Below are 13,480 nucleotides of genomic sequence, written 5' to 3' on the forward strand. Positions count from 1 at the left end.
CCAACACCGCCCGCGCGGCCGCATTCTGGACCAGTTGGAGTCTCCGGGTGCTCCTCAGAGGGAGCCCCATGTAGAGAGCATTACAGTAGTCCAGGCGAGAGGTGACGAGAGCATGAGTGACTGTGCGCAAGGCGTCCCGGTCCAGAAAAGGTCGCAACTGGTGAATCAGGCGGACCTGATAAAACGCCCCCCTGGTCACTAGCTACTGATACATGAAGAAAAAAATATATACTGTAGGTTTCTGGATACATTTTAAGAATATTTCTATCAGAATTGGAAAAAAATATTCATTATATTTTGCATATATACATTTAAGAGGGGAAACCAGGACAATAGTCTGTTTTTTCAATACAATATAGTATACTTGCTGAGTTGTCATATTCCTTTGAATGAATGTATACTTCTCTAAACAAACTTCTGACAAAGTCACATAATATTCCATTCATACCAAAACTCTGCATATAAATAACTATATCAATGGCTTTAAATATCTGATTGAATCATAGACACACTGAACAAATTTAGCAACTGAAACCAGGAAAGGAAAAAATGCACTTATTTATATGAAATTAAATACGTAGAGTAGGGTAGGGTAGGGTAGGGTAGGGTAGGGTAGAATAGAATAGAGCTGGAAGGGACCTTGGAGGTCTTCTAGTCCAGCCCCCTGCTCAAGCAGGAAACCCTATACCATTTCAGACAAATGGCTGTCCAGTCTCTTCTTAAAAACTTCCAGTGTTGGAGCATTCACAGCTTCTGGAGGCAGGTTGTTCCACTGGTTAATTGTTCTAACTGTCAGGAAGTTTCTCCTTAGTTCTAGATTGCTTCTCTCCTTGATTAGTTTCCATCCATTGCTTCTTGTCCTGCCTTCAGGCGCTTTGGAGAATAGTTTGACTCCCTCTTCTTTGTGGCAGCCCCTGAGATATTGGAACACTGCTATCATGTCCCCCCTCGTCCTTCTCTTCATTAAACTTGACATACCCAAATATAAAGGTATTTCTTTTAACATCATCAGAGCTTGAGTCCACCACCTTTCCACACCCTGTTAAACTGAGGCAACAGATATCCTGTACTTTCTGGTTCTCATCCACCACCACCTCTGCCTTATTTCTGTGGTAATGTCTCCATCTAGTGGTCAAGAAAAAAAGCAATTCTTAAAAATGACATCAAAGTATCCAGTTCACAAGTTTTAAAATTCAAATGAGGCTGTCAAACAGTGGAATATTCCATAATATCGGTTACAATTATTCTGGACAGCAACTCATGAGAGCAAATAAGTTTGCTCAGGAGCACTGTCTTTCATGTTTCAATACTGGAATAATTAAGACTCTGCATTAGTTTTGAAACTCCCAAATCTGTCTAAATTAGCTCAATTTGATTATGTGCCGTGAAGTTGGTGTTGAGTTTTAGCAACTAGCTCAGGGGTCTTCAAACTTGGCCCTTTTATGACTTGTAGACTTCAACTCCCAGAATTCCTCAGCCAGCAACACAAGTCATAAAAGGGCCAAGTTTGAAGACCCCTGAACTAGATAGATCTGCTTCAAGATTACCTGTTCCCCACCTGCCCTCCAGGTCTTTAAATGTGCACCCAATAATTGAAACCATCCATCTTGCTGTCGGTCATCTTCTTTCACTCTACCTTTCCCAGCATTACAGACTTCTCAAGAGAGCTAGGCCTTCACATACTAGGTCCAAATTTTGGGGGATTTGAACCGTCATTTGTGTTTCAAATGAGACCTCTGGACTATCCTATGATCCGTCCCATTTGTTTTCTGGACTATGAATGCTATTTTCAAGAGTCTTCCCTAACAACCAAGTTGAAAATGATCTCACAGTGGTTATCTGGTCTCTTCATCTTTTACTTTGTTGTCTGCCTGATAACAATCTTTGTTAGCACAGATGGTATCCATGTACATTTTCCAAGGCTTTTAATGCTACTCTACACCACATGCTGGTCAACAGCAGACTTGTTGATTTCTTGTTCCTTTACACTGCTAGCCAATCCTAAAAGACAGAAACTGTCCATCTCTTCAACTTCTTCTATTCTAACACTGGTTTGCTGGGCTTGTCATTAGTTTGGTCTTCTTCATATTTCATTATAGTACTATTTTCCCTCTGTGTCCCTTGACTTTCATTGCTAGAGCTTGAATCATTCACGGTTTATTGATGCTTCTTTGTCAAATTTTATGGGTGTTCATTAGTTATTTTAATACAATGCATATGCTTATGATAAAGCAATATACACAGAAGACTAAATAAACAAAATCAATACAGGTAGCCTCGAATTACAACGGTTCATTTGGTGATCATTCAAAGTTACGTGACTGAAAAAAGTGACTTATGTCCATTTTTCACATTTACAACTATTGCAGTGTCCCCATGATCACATGATCAGAATTCAGATACTTGGCAACTGGCATGTACTTATTGACGGTTGCAGTGTCCAGAGACCATATGATCCCCTTTTGCAACCTCAAAGTCAATGGGGAAATCAGATTCACTTAACAACTGTGTTACTAACTTACCAATTACAGTGATTTGCTTAACAACCGTGGCAAGAAATCATAAAATAGGGCAAAATTCACTTAACAAATGCCTCACCTACGGTAGCCACAGAAATTTTGGGCTCAGTTGTGATCATAATTTGAGGATTACCCGTATAAAGTTTAACCCAGGTTTTCCACGATAAAACAGAGAGAGTCCATTTTCTTTTCACTTGAAAGAAAATATTTAAATGTAGGCATCATTTAGAATTTGACCAATATATTTAACGATCCAAATGAAGACAATTGAAATGGAAGCTCCCTTAATCTTGCTGCTTCAATGGACTTTTTTAAAAAATCCTTTATTTCTGCTGCTTGTGTTTCGGCTACAAGTAGGAACTAATAAAGCTATATAATGAAAGTAAAAATGAATGATCTTGTACTCATATATCTTTATTTTGAATCTTATTTATTTATACACAAGCAAATATCACATACTATATATTTGTAGAGAGCCAGCTTGGTCTACTCGTTAAGGTACCAAACTAAAAACTGGGAGAGAGTGAGATATAATCCTGCCTTAGGCATGAAAGCCAACTGGATGGCTTTGGACCAGTCACGCTTTCTCAGCTCCACCTCACAGAGTGGTTGTTGCGGAGAGAATAGGAACAGGAAGCAATACTCGGCATGTTCACTGCCTTAAATTACTTATAAAAAAAAATTAAGGTGAGATATACATAAAGACAAACAGACAGATTGTTGATATACCTGAAAAACAGTTTCCTAAAATAGTTAACATCTGTTCAAGACTTCATAATCAAAATTGGAATGCAGGTTATAATGCGCTAAACAACAGGATCAAACATTAAGACTAAATTTTCTTTTGGTAATTAAATGAAGAATTTAATAGGCTACTGATACAATCATTTTGGCCTCTCTTCAAGAAAGTTAAACACTTGTACATAACCACATAAATAAATTATGTGGTATATAAGTAAAATAGCTGTTTAATAATGCTAATTGGGACCGGAAACTCTGTTAAGCAATGTGGTTGTTAAATGGGAAAAGCCAAGTGACCACATTGTTTAGCAATGTCAATCAGCATTCGGCATTGCACTGTAATAAATGCCGTACGGTAAAGAAGGTAATTAATATTAAAAAGGAGTATGCAATTCAATGAGGCATTTCCATAATAATATTTATTCCAGATCATTACACTTCTCTGTTAACTTTAGTTCTTGTACAAGTCCAGCATAATCAAGTGATGAAAAAAAAGACCTGTAATAAATTTCAAAGTTGATGTGTGTGTCAGCCCTATGAGACAGACAGATGAAGAAACTGATTTTACAAGACCACTAAAACTATACTTTATTAAGACAGGTCACAGTAATAGACTCTAGCAAGTTTACTTGAGTTTTCCCCTTCCCTCCCTCTTCTCCTTCAAAGGGTTAGGGTGGAGGCAGTCTGTGCCTCTTTCTAATACTTCCCCCACCTCCACCCGTCCATTCAGGTTTCATGCATGCTTCTTCTACATCTCTTGTCCTAATCGCTTCTGGATACCTTTTTCATGATCATCTCTATGACCCCCCAACAATAGGTCAAGACTTAACTCTCCAATTAAATTATTTGGATTTCAGCTTTGATTTCATCTTGATACTTCCCTGTTCAGCAAGGCATTGGTGATAGCAATATGCTGTGTAATTTATCTAGATGAATGGAAAACTAATTACAGCTCATGACAGTCATTCAGGCTTGGCCCTTTTTACAAACATCATTCAGGAATGTTTATTTCCAACATCCTGGTATTTCATCCTATTTCGGGTTTTTTGGTTCTATTGCTCGCTGTCATGATTCGATGCTGGCTGGATGATTAAGTTGTGAAATGTTTATGCACAACTACAGTGGAGACCGGCAAATGGAGCATTAAGTATATTACATGGAAAAGCAACCAAGACAGATGGAAAACAGTCACATAGTAGGTTAATATACATACCTATAAGTTCTGTTGGGTTCTTATTACGGAACTGTTCACATATACGGATGAATGTTTCTGTGTTTTCAGGAGTGGGACACTCTCCGTGCCTATCAAGAAGAGAAGAGTCAAGTAAAGGCAAGGATTTTCCTCCACAAAACAATATTCAGAAGTCTCATTAGCTTACCCTTTACACTGAAGCTTTACATATACGATGCCATCTTTTTCTACATCACTTCGGTCATAGAACCTACTGGTGTTTGTCAAGTCTATTAACAGGCCCATTTTAACCTGAAAGTAATAAAATTAAGAGTTTAATACAGATCTATGAAATTACACGTATGGTGAATATAACTTTTATGTAATTTATTTATTTAAAACATGTGTCTAGCTGCCCATGAGGTGTTTCTCCTTCCTGACCCTTTTAGCACTAATAAAGAATATTTATAAGTAGGGTTAAAATTAGAGGTCCTTGGTACTCTTTGAGCTTGGTGATTTTTGTGCAGATTTTTATTACTCAGACTAGGTAATATCAACACTAGTGAGCAGTGGGGTTTACTGTCAGTTTATATTCTAGTTTCTTGCCCCTGTCAGTGTTGGTGGGAGTGATCTTACAGGTTGTTTGGTTGGGCTGTTTACTGTTGGCTTCTTTGGCGATTTCTTGATTGGGGTATTACTGTCCGAAATGGTATAGGGTTTCCTGCCTGAGCAAGGGGTTGGACTAGATGACCTCCAAGGTCCCTTCCAACTTTATCATTATTATTATTATTATTATTATTATCTTCTAACCAACTTTCAGCAGCTCTCAATTAAAAGTTAAAACATATAAAATCATGTTAAAACTATGAACTAAACAGATCAAAACATTAAAAACAACCAGGATCTGGTGCCAAGTCAAGTCCTAATGGGCAATTATCCAATCTTATCCCAGCGCCTGGGAGAAAAGCCAGGTCTTTGGAAGGCTGGGAGGTTAGAGGCCTGCCCAAACCTCAGGGGGAAGAGCGTTCCATAGGGCAGAGGCTGCCACAGAAAAGGCATGCTGCCTAGCTCTCATTAGATATGCTTAGGGAAAGGCAGTCCTGCAGATAACCTGGCCCCGTGCCATAAAAGGCTTTCACTGTGATAACCAGTTTATGATAAACATGCGCAACTCTAACGGTTAATATTCAGAAGTAACTTTTTTGATGTTATACATACACCACAGAAATAACATGGCTGTGTATATATCCCAAGTTGTCTCACTGAAAGCCTCACATACAGAATTTATAAGAGAAAGGATGGAGTCCAATGCTTCTCTCCCATTGCCAAAACTGCCTTTTGTCAGGAGAAAGTGTGGTTTCTCCTCCTGCTGCCCATACACCACCCCCCTCCTGCTTTAGTGTTAGGAGAATCCTCTGAAACCAATTTGGGGAGAGGTATACAGAAAAAAGTAATAGGAGGGAGAAAATACATTCTCTTAATTCTCCTAGATACAGCTCTGTCTACGGAAAATAAGCATTGTATTTATGCGCTTCGTTGTTAACTTAAATGTTTTAACTTTGCTGTCCAATGTTTTAATCTTTTAATGTGTTAGTTGTTTCCTTTTATTATTTATAACATTGTGAGCCACTCAGAATCACTTGATAGTGAGATGGGTGGTATATAAATTAGACAGACAGACAGACAGACAGACAGACAGACAGACAGAGAGAGAGAGAGAGAGAGAGAGAGAGAGAGAGAGAGAGAGAGAGAGAGAGAAACTTATCGGTAAAATAGTAAAAAAAAAACTTTATTATTTAGATAGTAAAGAAAAATTCAATTATATTCTTTACCTTGAGACTCTTTAAATAGTTGGATAACATAAAGGGATGGAAACGATACTCTTCAGCAACTTTATCATCATATTTTGGTCCTAGCATTGTCTTCAGAGGTAAAAATATTCCTGTTTGGGAGTAATTTAAAAAAATGCACATAATGAACATGAAACTTCATAAAAAATGTCTGTTTGTTTGAATCATGTTTAACATTCTTCATTAGGACAAAGAACTATAGCACAGAACTCAGTATCATCTATAACGAAATAAAGTACTGAACTGTAAAAAAAAACCTGAAGGGCTTTATTAAATAATTTCCCATTCATTGTGAATGCTCCAAAAGCATTTACACAACTAGAGAAACTGTGTTATTTAACTAATCCCCTTATTAGCTATATCCAATTAATACCTAAACCCATGTATATTTAAATTAAATTATATGAGGATGAATAAACCAACATTCAATCCAGATGCTGTAACATGGAGTTGTTCAGGGACAAAAAATATGGAAGTAATATTAACCATTTCTTCTGAGATAAAAGAGTACAAGAAAACCCTTGGATCTGGCCTAGCTACTGAATTATCAGAGGATAGGCATGAAAAACAAAGTGCTTCATAGATTAAACTAATAGCCTAGTTGTCAACAAGGTAGCATAACGTCTCCACTCGATTACAATACAGCATTCAACATGTAACTGTCTCTGAAAAGAAATTTAGTTTTAGTTAGTCCAAAATACGATTGTCCACACTCAAGCCACATCATTACAATAACTTTGCAAGCATTCTACAGCTGCAGTTCACTCCAACTGCATACATTTTTAAATAACAGTTTTTAACCAATAGCTTTGGGGGTTTTATGTGTTACTTCATTATAATCAAAGTTATTCCAATATTCAATATACAGTGCATTCAGAAAATATTCAGACCCCCTTCACTGTTGTCAACTTTGTTATGCTGCAGGCTGATTCTACATTTGTTAAAATTCATTTTTTTTCTCATTAATCTACACTCAGTACCTCATAATGACAAAGTGAAACAGAATTTTAGAAATGTCTGTAAATTTATTTTTAAAAAACCCTGAAATATCACATTGGTATAAGTATTCAGACCCTTTTGCAACAACACTTGAAATTTAGCTCAGGTGCCTCCCATTTCTCTTGATCATTGCTGCCACCTGTGGTAAATTAAATTGATTGAACCTGATTTGGAAAAGCACACACCTCTCTATAGAAGGCCTCACAGCTGACAAGGCATACTGTAGCAGAGCAAAAGCCATGAGGTCAAAGGAATTGCCTGCAAAGCTCAGAGACAGGATTATTGCAAGGCACAGATCTGGGGAAGGCTACAATAACATTTCTGCTGCACTGAAGGCTCCTAAGAGCACAGGAGCTTCCATAATCCTTAAATGGAAGAAGTTTGGCACAACCAGGACTCTTCCAAGAGCTGGTCACCTGGTCAAATTGAGCAAACAGGGGCAGAAGGGCCTTAGTAAGAGAGGTGACCAAGAACCGGATGATCACTCTGACTGAGCTCCAGAGATCCTGTGTGGATCTGGGACAGAGTTCCAGAAGGACAACCATCACTGCAGCCTTCCATCCATTTGGGCTTTATGACAGAGAGGCTAGATGGAAGACTCTCCTGGGTGCAAAACATATGAAAGCCCGCTTGGAATTTGCAAAAAAAAAAAAACCTCACCTGAAGGACTCTCAGACTGTGAGGAACAAGATTCTCTGATCTGATGAAACCAAGATTGAACTGTTTGGCCTCAATTCTAAACATGTCTGGAGGAAACCAGGCACCACTCATCACCTGCCCAATATCATCCCAACAGTGAATCATGGCGCCGGTGGCAATATCATGCTGTGGGGGTATTTTTCAGCAGCAGGGACTGGGAGACTGGTCAGGGTTGAGAGAAAGCTGAATGAAGCAAAGTACAGGAATATCCTCAATGAAAACCTGTTCTATGATGCTCAGGACCTCAGACTGGGCCAAAGGGTGACTTTCCAACATGACAATGATCTTAAGCGCACAGCCGAGACAACAACACTGGAGTGGCTTAGGGACAACTCTGTGGATGTCCTAGTGCAGCCCAGGCAGAGTCCTGACTTGAATCCTATTGAACATCTCTGGAGGGACCTGAAAATGGTTGTCCACCAATGGTCATCATCCAACCTGACTGAGCTTGAGAGGATTTGCAAGGAAGAATGGCAGATCTGTGCAAGGGCTCTCTCAGCTATGGTTACAATTTATTCTTTGATTAACTTAGAATTCACAGGGACCTCAAATTCTCTATTGAGTTTGTCTAGGGAAATGCCCTATGTAGAGCTAGAAAGCCACCAGAAATAAAGCATTCTTGAATTCACAGACACTTGGTCTTGCTACTATTCAGTTTAAGTTTGTTTCTCCCTAACTAGACTAACAGCTTACAGGCAGTAAGAAAGAACTTCAACAGCATCACTTGATCACTCTGGAATTGAGAGACAGAACTGAGTATCATACATGCAGTATTGACACCTGACCCCATGTCATTGAATAACTTCACCACCAGCCTCACATAGATGTTAAACACGAGAAGAAAGCCAAGACCCGAAGAACCACACAAAGCAAGGACCTTACGTTCAATCTCTCTCCACCAACCTCTACTGGAACTGATTCTAGATTGAGAAAGGAAGAAAACCATTGTAATGTAATGTCTCCATTCGCTATCCTCTGATACATAATATGGTATTCTTTAAATACCATAAATAATGGTATTGAAACCCACTGAAATATCAAGAATAATCCAGGAGAATTACACTACTGCTACCCCAGTTCCACCAGAGTATACTCTATCAATGTTGTTTCAGTGCTATAACCATGTCTAAATCTTGCCGGAAAGACATCTAGTCTTCTTGAGGGAAGGAATGCACCATTGCCTTCTTCAAGGCAGGAGGTATTATCCCCTCAACCAAGAATGCACTGGGCTGAACCATAACCTTAATCAGTTAAGACATGTATCTGTCCCACTGATTACTGCACTGACACCTGTTAGAAGCCTGTCCACTTCCTTGAGATTCACAGGCTCAAAAAATTTTCAGATAACAAAGATCCTGCCTTAACCAGATTCCAACTTGGGACAAATCTAGAATATGTCCTCACTGCAACACTTAAGTTCTTCTGATCTCTCCCTAGGGGTATCTGACTCATTCTAAAAATAACCTCTGGTCAGCAACCCTCAGATATAATAACAACAATCAATAAACTGAATTTTGTGATAAATTTAGAAAACAAAAGGTGCCTAGGCTGAAACAATTTCTCCTAAATTTATTTTAGACAAACTATGGCTGTGAATATTTGCCTTTTCAATTGCCAAGGAACTGGCCCAGCATTAATTTTCCTTACTTAACTGAAGCTCTATTGGGCTATTTCCGTGGTGGCGAATCTATAGCATGCGTGCCACAGGTGGCACACAGAGCCCTCTCTGTGGGCACGCGCACCGTTGCCCCAGTCCTAGGCCTTCAGCTGGGTTTTATAAAACCTTTTCGCTTTAGGCCTCCGCCGCCGTGTGCAAAAAAAAAAAAAAGATTCAATCAATCAATCAATTTCAACTCGCGGGGGGGAAAAAAGATCTTGCAAAGTTGGAATTGATTGAACTTTTTAATTCCCACCCAATCTGCCGTTACCATCGCAGCCTCTCCCACCCAGTGGGCCACGCCCACCCAATGGGCCATGTCCACCCGGCACCCGACGATACATAAGTGGGTTTTGGGTTGCAGTTTGGGCACTCGGTCTCTAAAAGGGTTGCCATCACTGGGCTATTTCATGGTCAGGTTTTACTTTAAAGAATTAAATTAACAAGCACAATTAAGTGTTGCAAATAATTTCTCCAACCCTCCCCCCCTTCCCCTTTTCCTAAGACCGGCAAGAAGCTGTCCTTGCTATTTCTGCAGTGATAGAAGTAAAGGAAAGGTCTTCAAAATTTAATATTGAAAGAGAAATTTAAAATTGAATTTGCTGCAGTGGAAACTTACTGCCTGGACAAAAAAGCTTACCAAAAACTATAATGGCTGGGAAACAGGAAAGGATAGCAATAAAGGCAAGATGTAAGATAAATACGTAGGCAAAAATTAGCTGGGTCTTAGAGTGGGAAAGGAAGAAGACAAGCTATTAAAACATCTCTTAAGAGGAAATAGCTAGCCAGGAAAACTTAACTAAACTGAAAAGCAGGAAAGAACCTATCGTTCTAAGGGGCCCAGAACGCAAACCCAACAATTGAATAGGTCTAATATTTTATATTATTAACGTACATGTGATGTATGATTTAATATGTAGCACGAAATAGGTAGGAGGCGGTCGGAAAGAGTGTACCCTCATAGTACCTCAGCCAATGGGGAAAGAGGGGGGACGTGGCAGCCGGGACAAGCCTGTATAAAGAAGGAAATATTTTGGGTTGAAACTTTGGAGAGAACCAAGCTTTGATAGCTTCTCTCCCCGCTTATTGGAATAAACAAAACAAAAGGCCTTCCCTGTGTCTTGGCTGGTTATTGGTCAGGCGAGCCTCTGGTCACGAAGGAAAGTGGCCAGGAGCACACAACATGCAGCATGGCTTAAGTTTTTATTTATTTGGGAGCATAATTAAACTAGGCCTTTAATTGGGTAGGTATACCTAAATCCCATACTGTTAATCCACTGGTTTGCTCCTATCAGGCTGCCTGGGGGTCATTTATGTTTCTGTTACTTGTAACGGGTTCAGTGAATTGGTACTTAAGTGTATTCATAATCCATTACAAAAGGGTTCTTTTCTCTCTTTCTTTCCGGAGTGGGAACGTTGAGACAAAACTCTGCATCTTCTCTTCCTTTTCATAGAAACACTATCCAAGCGGCTGAAGAGGAAACTTTCTCTCTCTGCCCCCAAATTCTAAAATCACTCTCGGCACCTGATCAATGATTTCCCTATACCAGGGGTAGGCAACCTTGGCTCTTTTATAACTCATGGACTTCAACTCCCAGAATTCCTGAGCCAACCTTGGCTCTTTTGTGACTCGTGGACTTCAACTCCCAGAATTCCTGAGCCAACCTTGGCTCTTTTGTGACTCGTGGACTTCAACTCCCAGAATTCCTGAGCCAACCTTGGCTCTTTTATGACTCGTGGACTTCAACTCCCAGAATTCCTGAGCCAACCTTGGCTCTTTTATGACTCGTGGACTTCAACTCCCAGAATTCCTGAGCCAGCTATGCTGGCTCAGGAATTCTGGGAGTTGAAGTCCACGAGTCATAAAAGAGCCAAGGTTGCCTACCCCTGCTGGCTCAGGAATTCTGGGAGTTGAAGTCCACGAGTCACAAAAGAGCCAAGGTTGCCTACCCCTGCTGGCTCAGGAATTCTGGGAGTTGAAGTCCACGAGTCATAAAAGAGCCAAGGTTGCCTACCCCTGCTGGCTCAGGAATTCTGGGAGTTGAAGTCCACGAGTCATAAAAGAGCCAAGGTTGCCTACCCCTGCTGGCTCAGGAATTCTGGGAGTTGAAGTCCACGAGCCAAGGCTGCCTACCCCTGCCCTATACGAATAAGCCTGCTGGTCCAACAGAGCGAAGACCCACACACACACACACACACACACACACAATACAACCTGGGCCAGCTGCTCGGCCTCCAGGTGCGCAGCAGAGGCTCAAGCGCCACAGGGCGGGAGGATCCGCGACAGGCTCTCTTATCAAAGCCCGGCACCCGGTCCTCCGTCCCGCCACAGCTTACCTGCTATGGGCTGTCCGCGCCTCGGGCAGTTCAGCCACCGCGGTGGGATTTTGTTGAAGGACATGGCAGGGCCGAATGCAATAGCCGCAGCCGCCGCTATCGGAAGCGCTCGCCGTCCCAGCGAGACGGCACTCGGGGGACCCCGACAACAATCGCTTCTTCGCCCCACTTCGTCGCCCGCAAGTAACGCCGACAACCCACAATGCCCCGCGGCCGATTATAACCGGTTCCGGGATCTTTTATGCCACTGCCGTTCTGCCAATTCAAGAAGGGCGGGGCGGTGAGTCTCTATGGTAGCGTGCCTCTCTATAGGAAAAGGTCTTTTTTTTTCTTTTTTCTTATAGAGATAGAAAGAAGAAGAGTAGTAGATGCGTTTATCACTTCAGGCTTGGTTTATGAATTTCCAATCACACGCTGTAAATCAGTCCTGCGGAGGAATCTGCATTCATTTTTTTTTTTCTCATTTTAATTTTATTTATCTATCGTATTTAGAGACCGCCCATCTCCCTTACAGAGCGATTCTGGGCGGGTGTACAAATATAAATTTTAAATTGTTTTTAATATTGCTGTAAAAACCGCAAAAACAAATCGTGACCCCGGGCCCCTCCTAAATTCCCATAACTTCCACACTGGAATAAAGCCACGTTAATGAAGCTTTGGCAGGACAGGTGATTGAGGAAGGAGATGAAAATGACTATATATTTAAAATCAGTTCTTTTATGATGATCACACTTACTCTGAAGTCAGTGTGTTCAAGTGTTTCATTCTAAAAAAAATCAATCATGAAAGCTCAGACCAGCTGAGTACAACTCAATGTTATTAATGTGGTCATTGTTCATAATGTCCACACCGTATCTGAGCAGCAAAGATGGCAGGAAGAGACACAAAAACTTAAAAAAATTTAGACATGGGAGCTTTTTACAGCCAGTTACAGAAGCCCAACTCAAATGTCATTTCTCAGGCAGCTGACAGATCAGAGCTTTGATGGCCCTGGAGGATAATCAGCTTAGCTCTCTCTCAATCTGATACAGCTGTTGTTTCTATCCACACAGCAAAGCTGTTCTGTTTATTTCACCTCTTTCTTGGCAGCCCACAGCTGTTCTGTCCATTCTGTCTTCCAGTTTTCCCACTGAATAACAGAAGAACAGAGTTGGAAGGGACCTTGGAGATCCAGTGTTTCTCAACCTTGACAATTTTAAGGCATGTGGACTTCAACTCCCAGAATTCCACAGCCAGCAATGCTGGCTGTGGAATTCTGGGAGTTGAAGTCCACATGCCTTAAAATTGTCAAGGTTGAGAAACACTGCCGGTAGTCCAACACCCACCCGGGCTCAGGCTTATACCATTTCAGTCAAATCTCTTCTTAAAAACTTCCAGCGTTGGAGCATTCACAACTTCTGGAGGCAGGTTGTTCCACTAATTAGTTGTCCTGTCAGGAAATTTATCCTTAGTTCTAGGTTGCTTCTCTCCTTGATTAGTTTCCATCCATTGCTTCTTGTCCTGCCTT

General features: G+C 40.7%; 1 protein-coding gene across 1 annotated transcript in view; it reads right to left on the reverse strand.

Moving 5' to 3' along the window:
* Window positions 1–12,124, reverse strand: part of RNGTT (RNA guanylyltransferase and 5'-phosphatase) — a 122,880-nt gene extending 110,756 nt beyond the window's left edge. Inside the window, exons 1-4 of the mRNA XM_015826119.1 lie at window positions 11,974–12,124; window positions 6,264–6,373; window positions 4,640–4,743; window positions 4,474–4,562 (exon numbers count right to left, since the gene is read on the reverse strand). Coding sequence (XP_015681605.1) covers window positions 4,474–4,562; window positions 4,640–4,743; window positions 6,264–6,373; window positions 11,974–12,037 — 367 coding nt within the window. The 5' untranslated portion in view covers window positions 12,038–12,124. The remainder of the gene's footprint in view (window positions 1–4,473; window positions 4,563–4,639; window positions 4,744–6,263; window positions 6,374–11,973) is intronic.
* Between the last annotated feature and the right edge of the window lie 1,356 nt (window positions 12,125–13,480).

The sequence above is a fragment of the Protobothrops mucrosquamatus genome, unplaced genomic scaffold (genome assembly GCF_001527695.2).
Source record: "Protobothrops mucrosquamatus isolate PMUCROS unplaced genomic scaffold, P.Mucros_1.0 scaffold_206, whole genome shotgun sequence".
NCBI lineage: Eukaryota > Metazoa > Chordata > Lepidosauria > Squamata > Viperidae > Protobothrops > Protobothrops mucrosquamatus.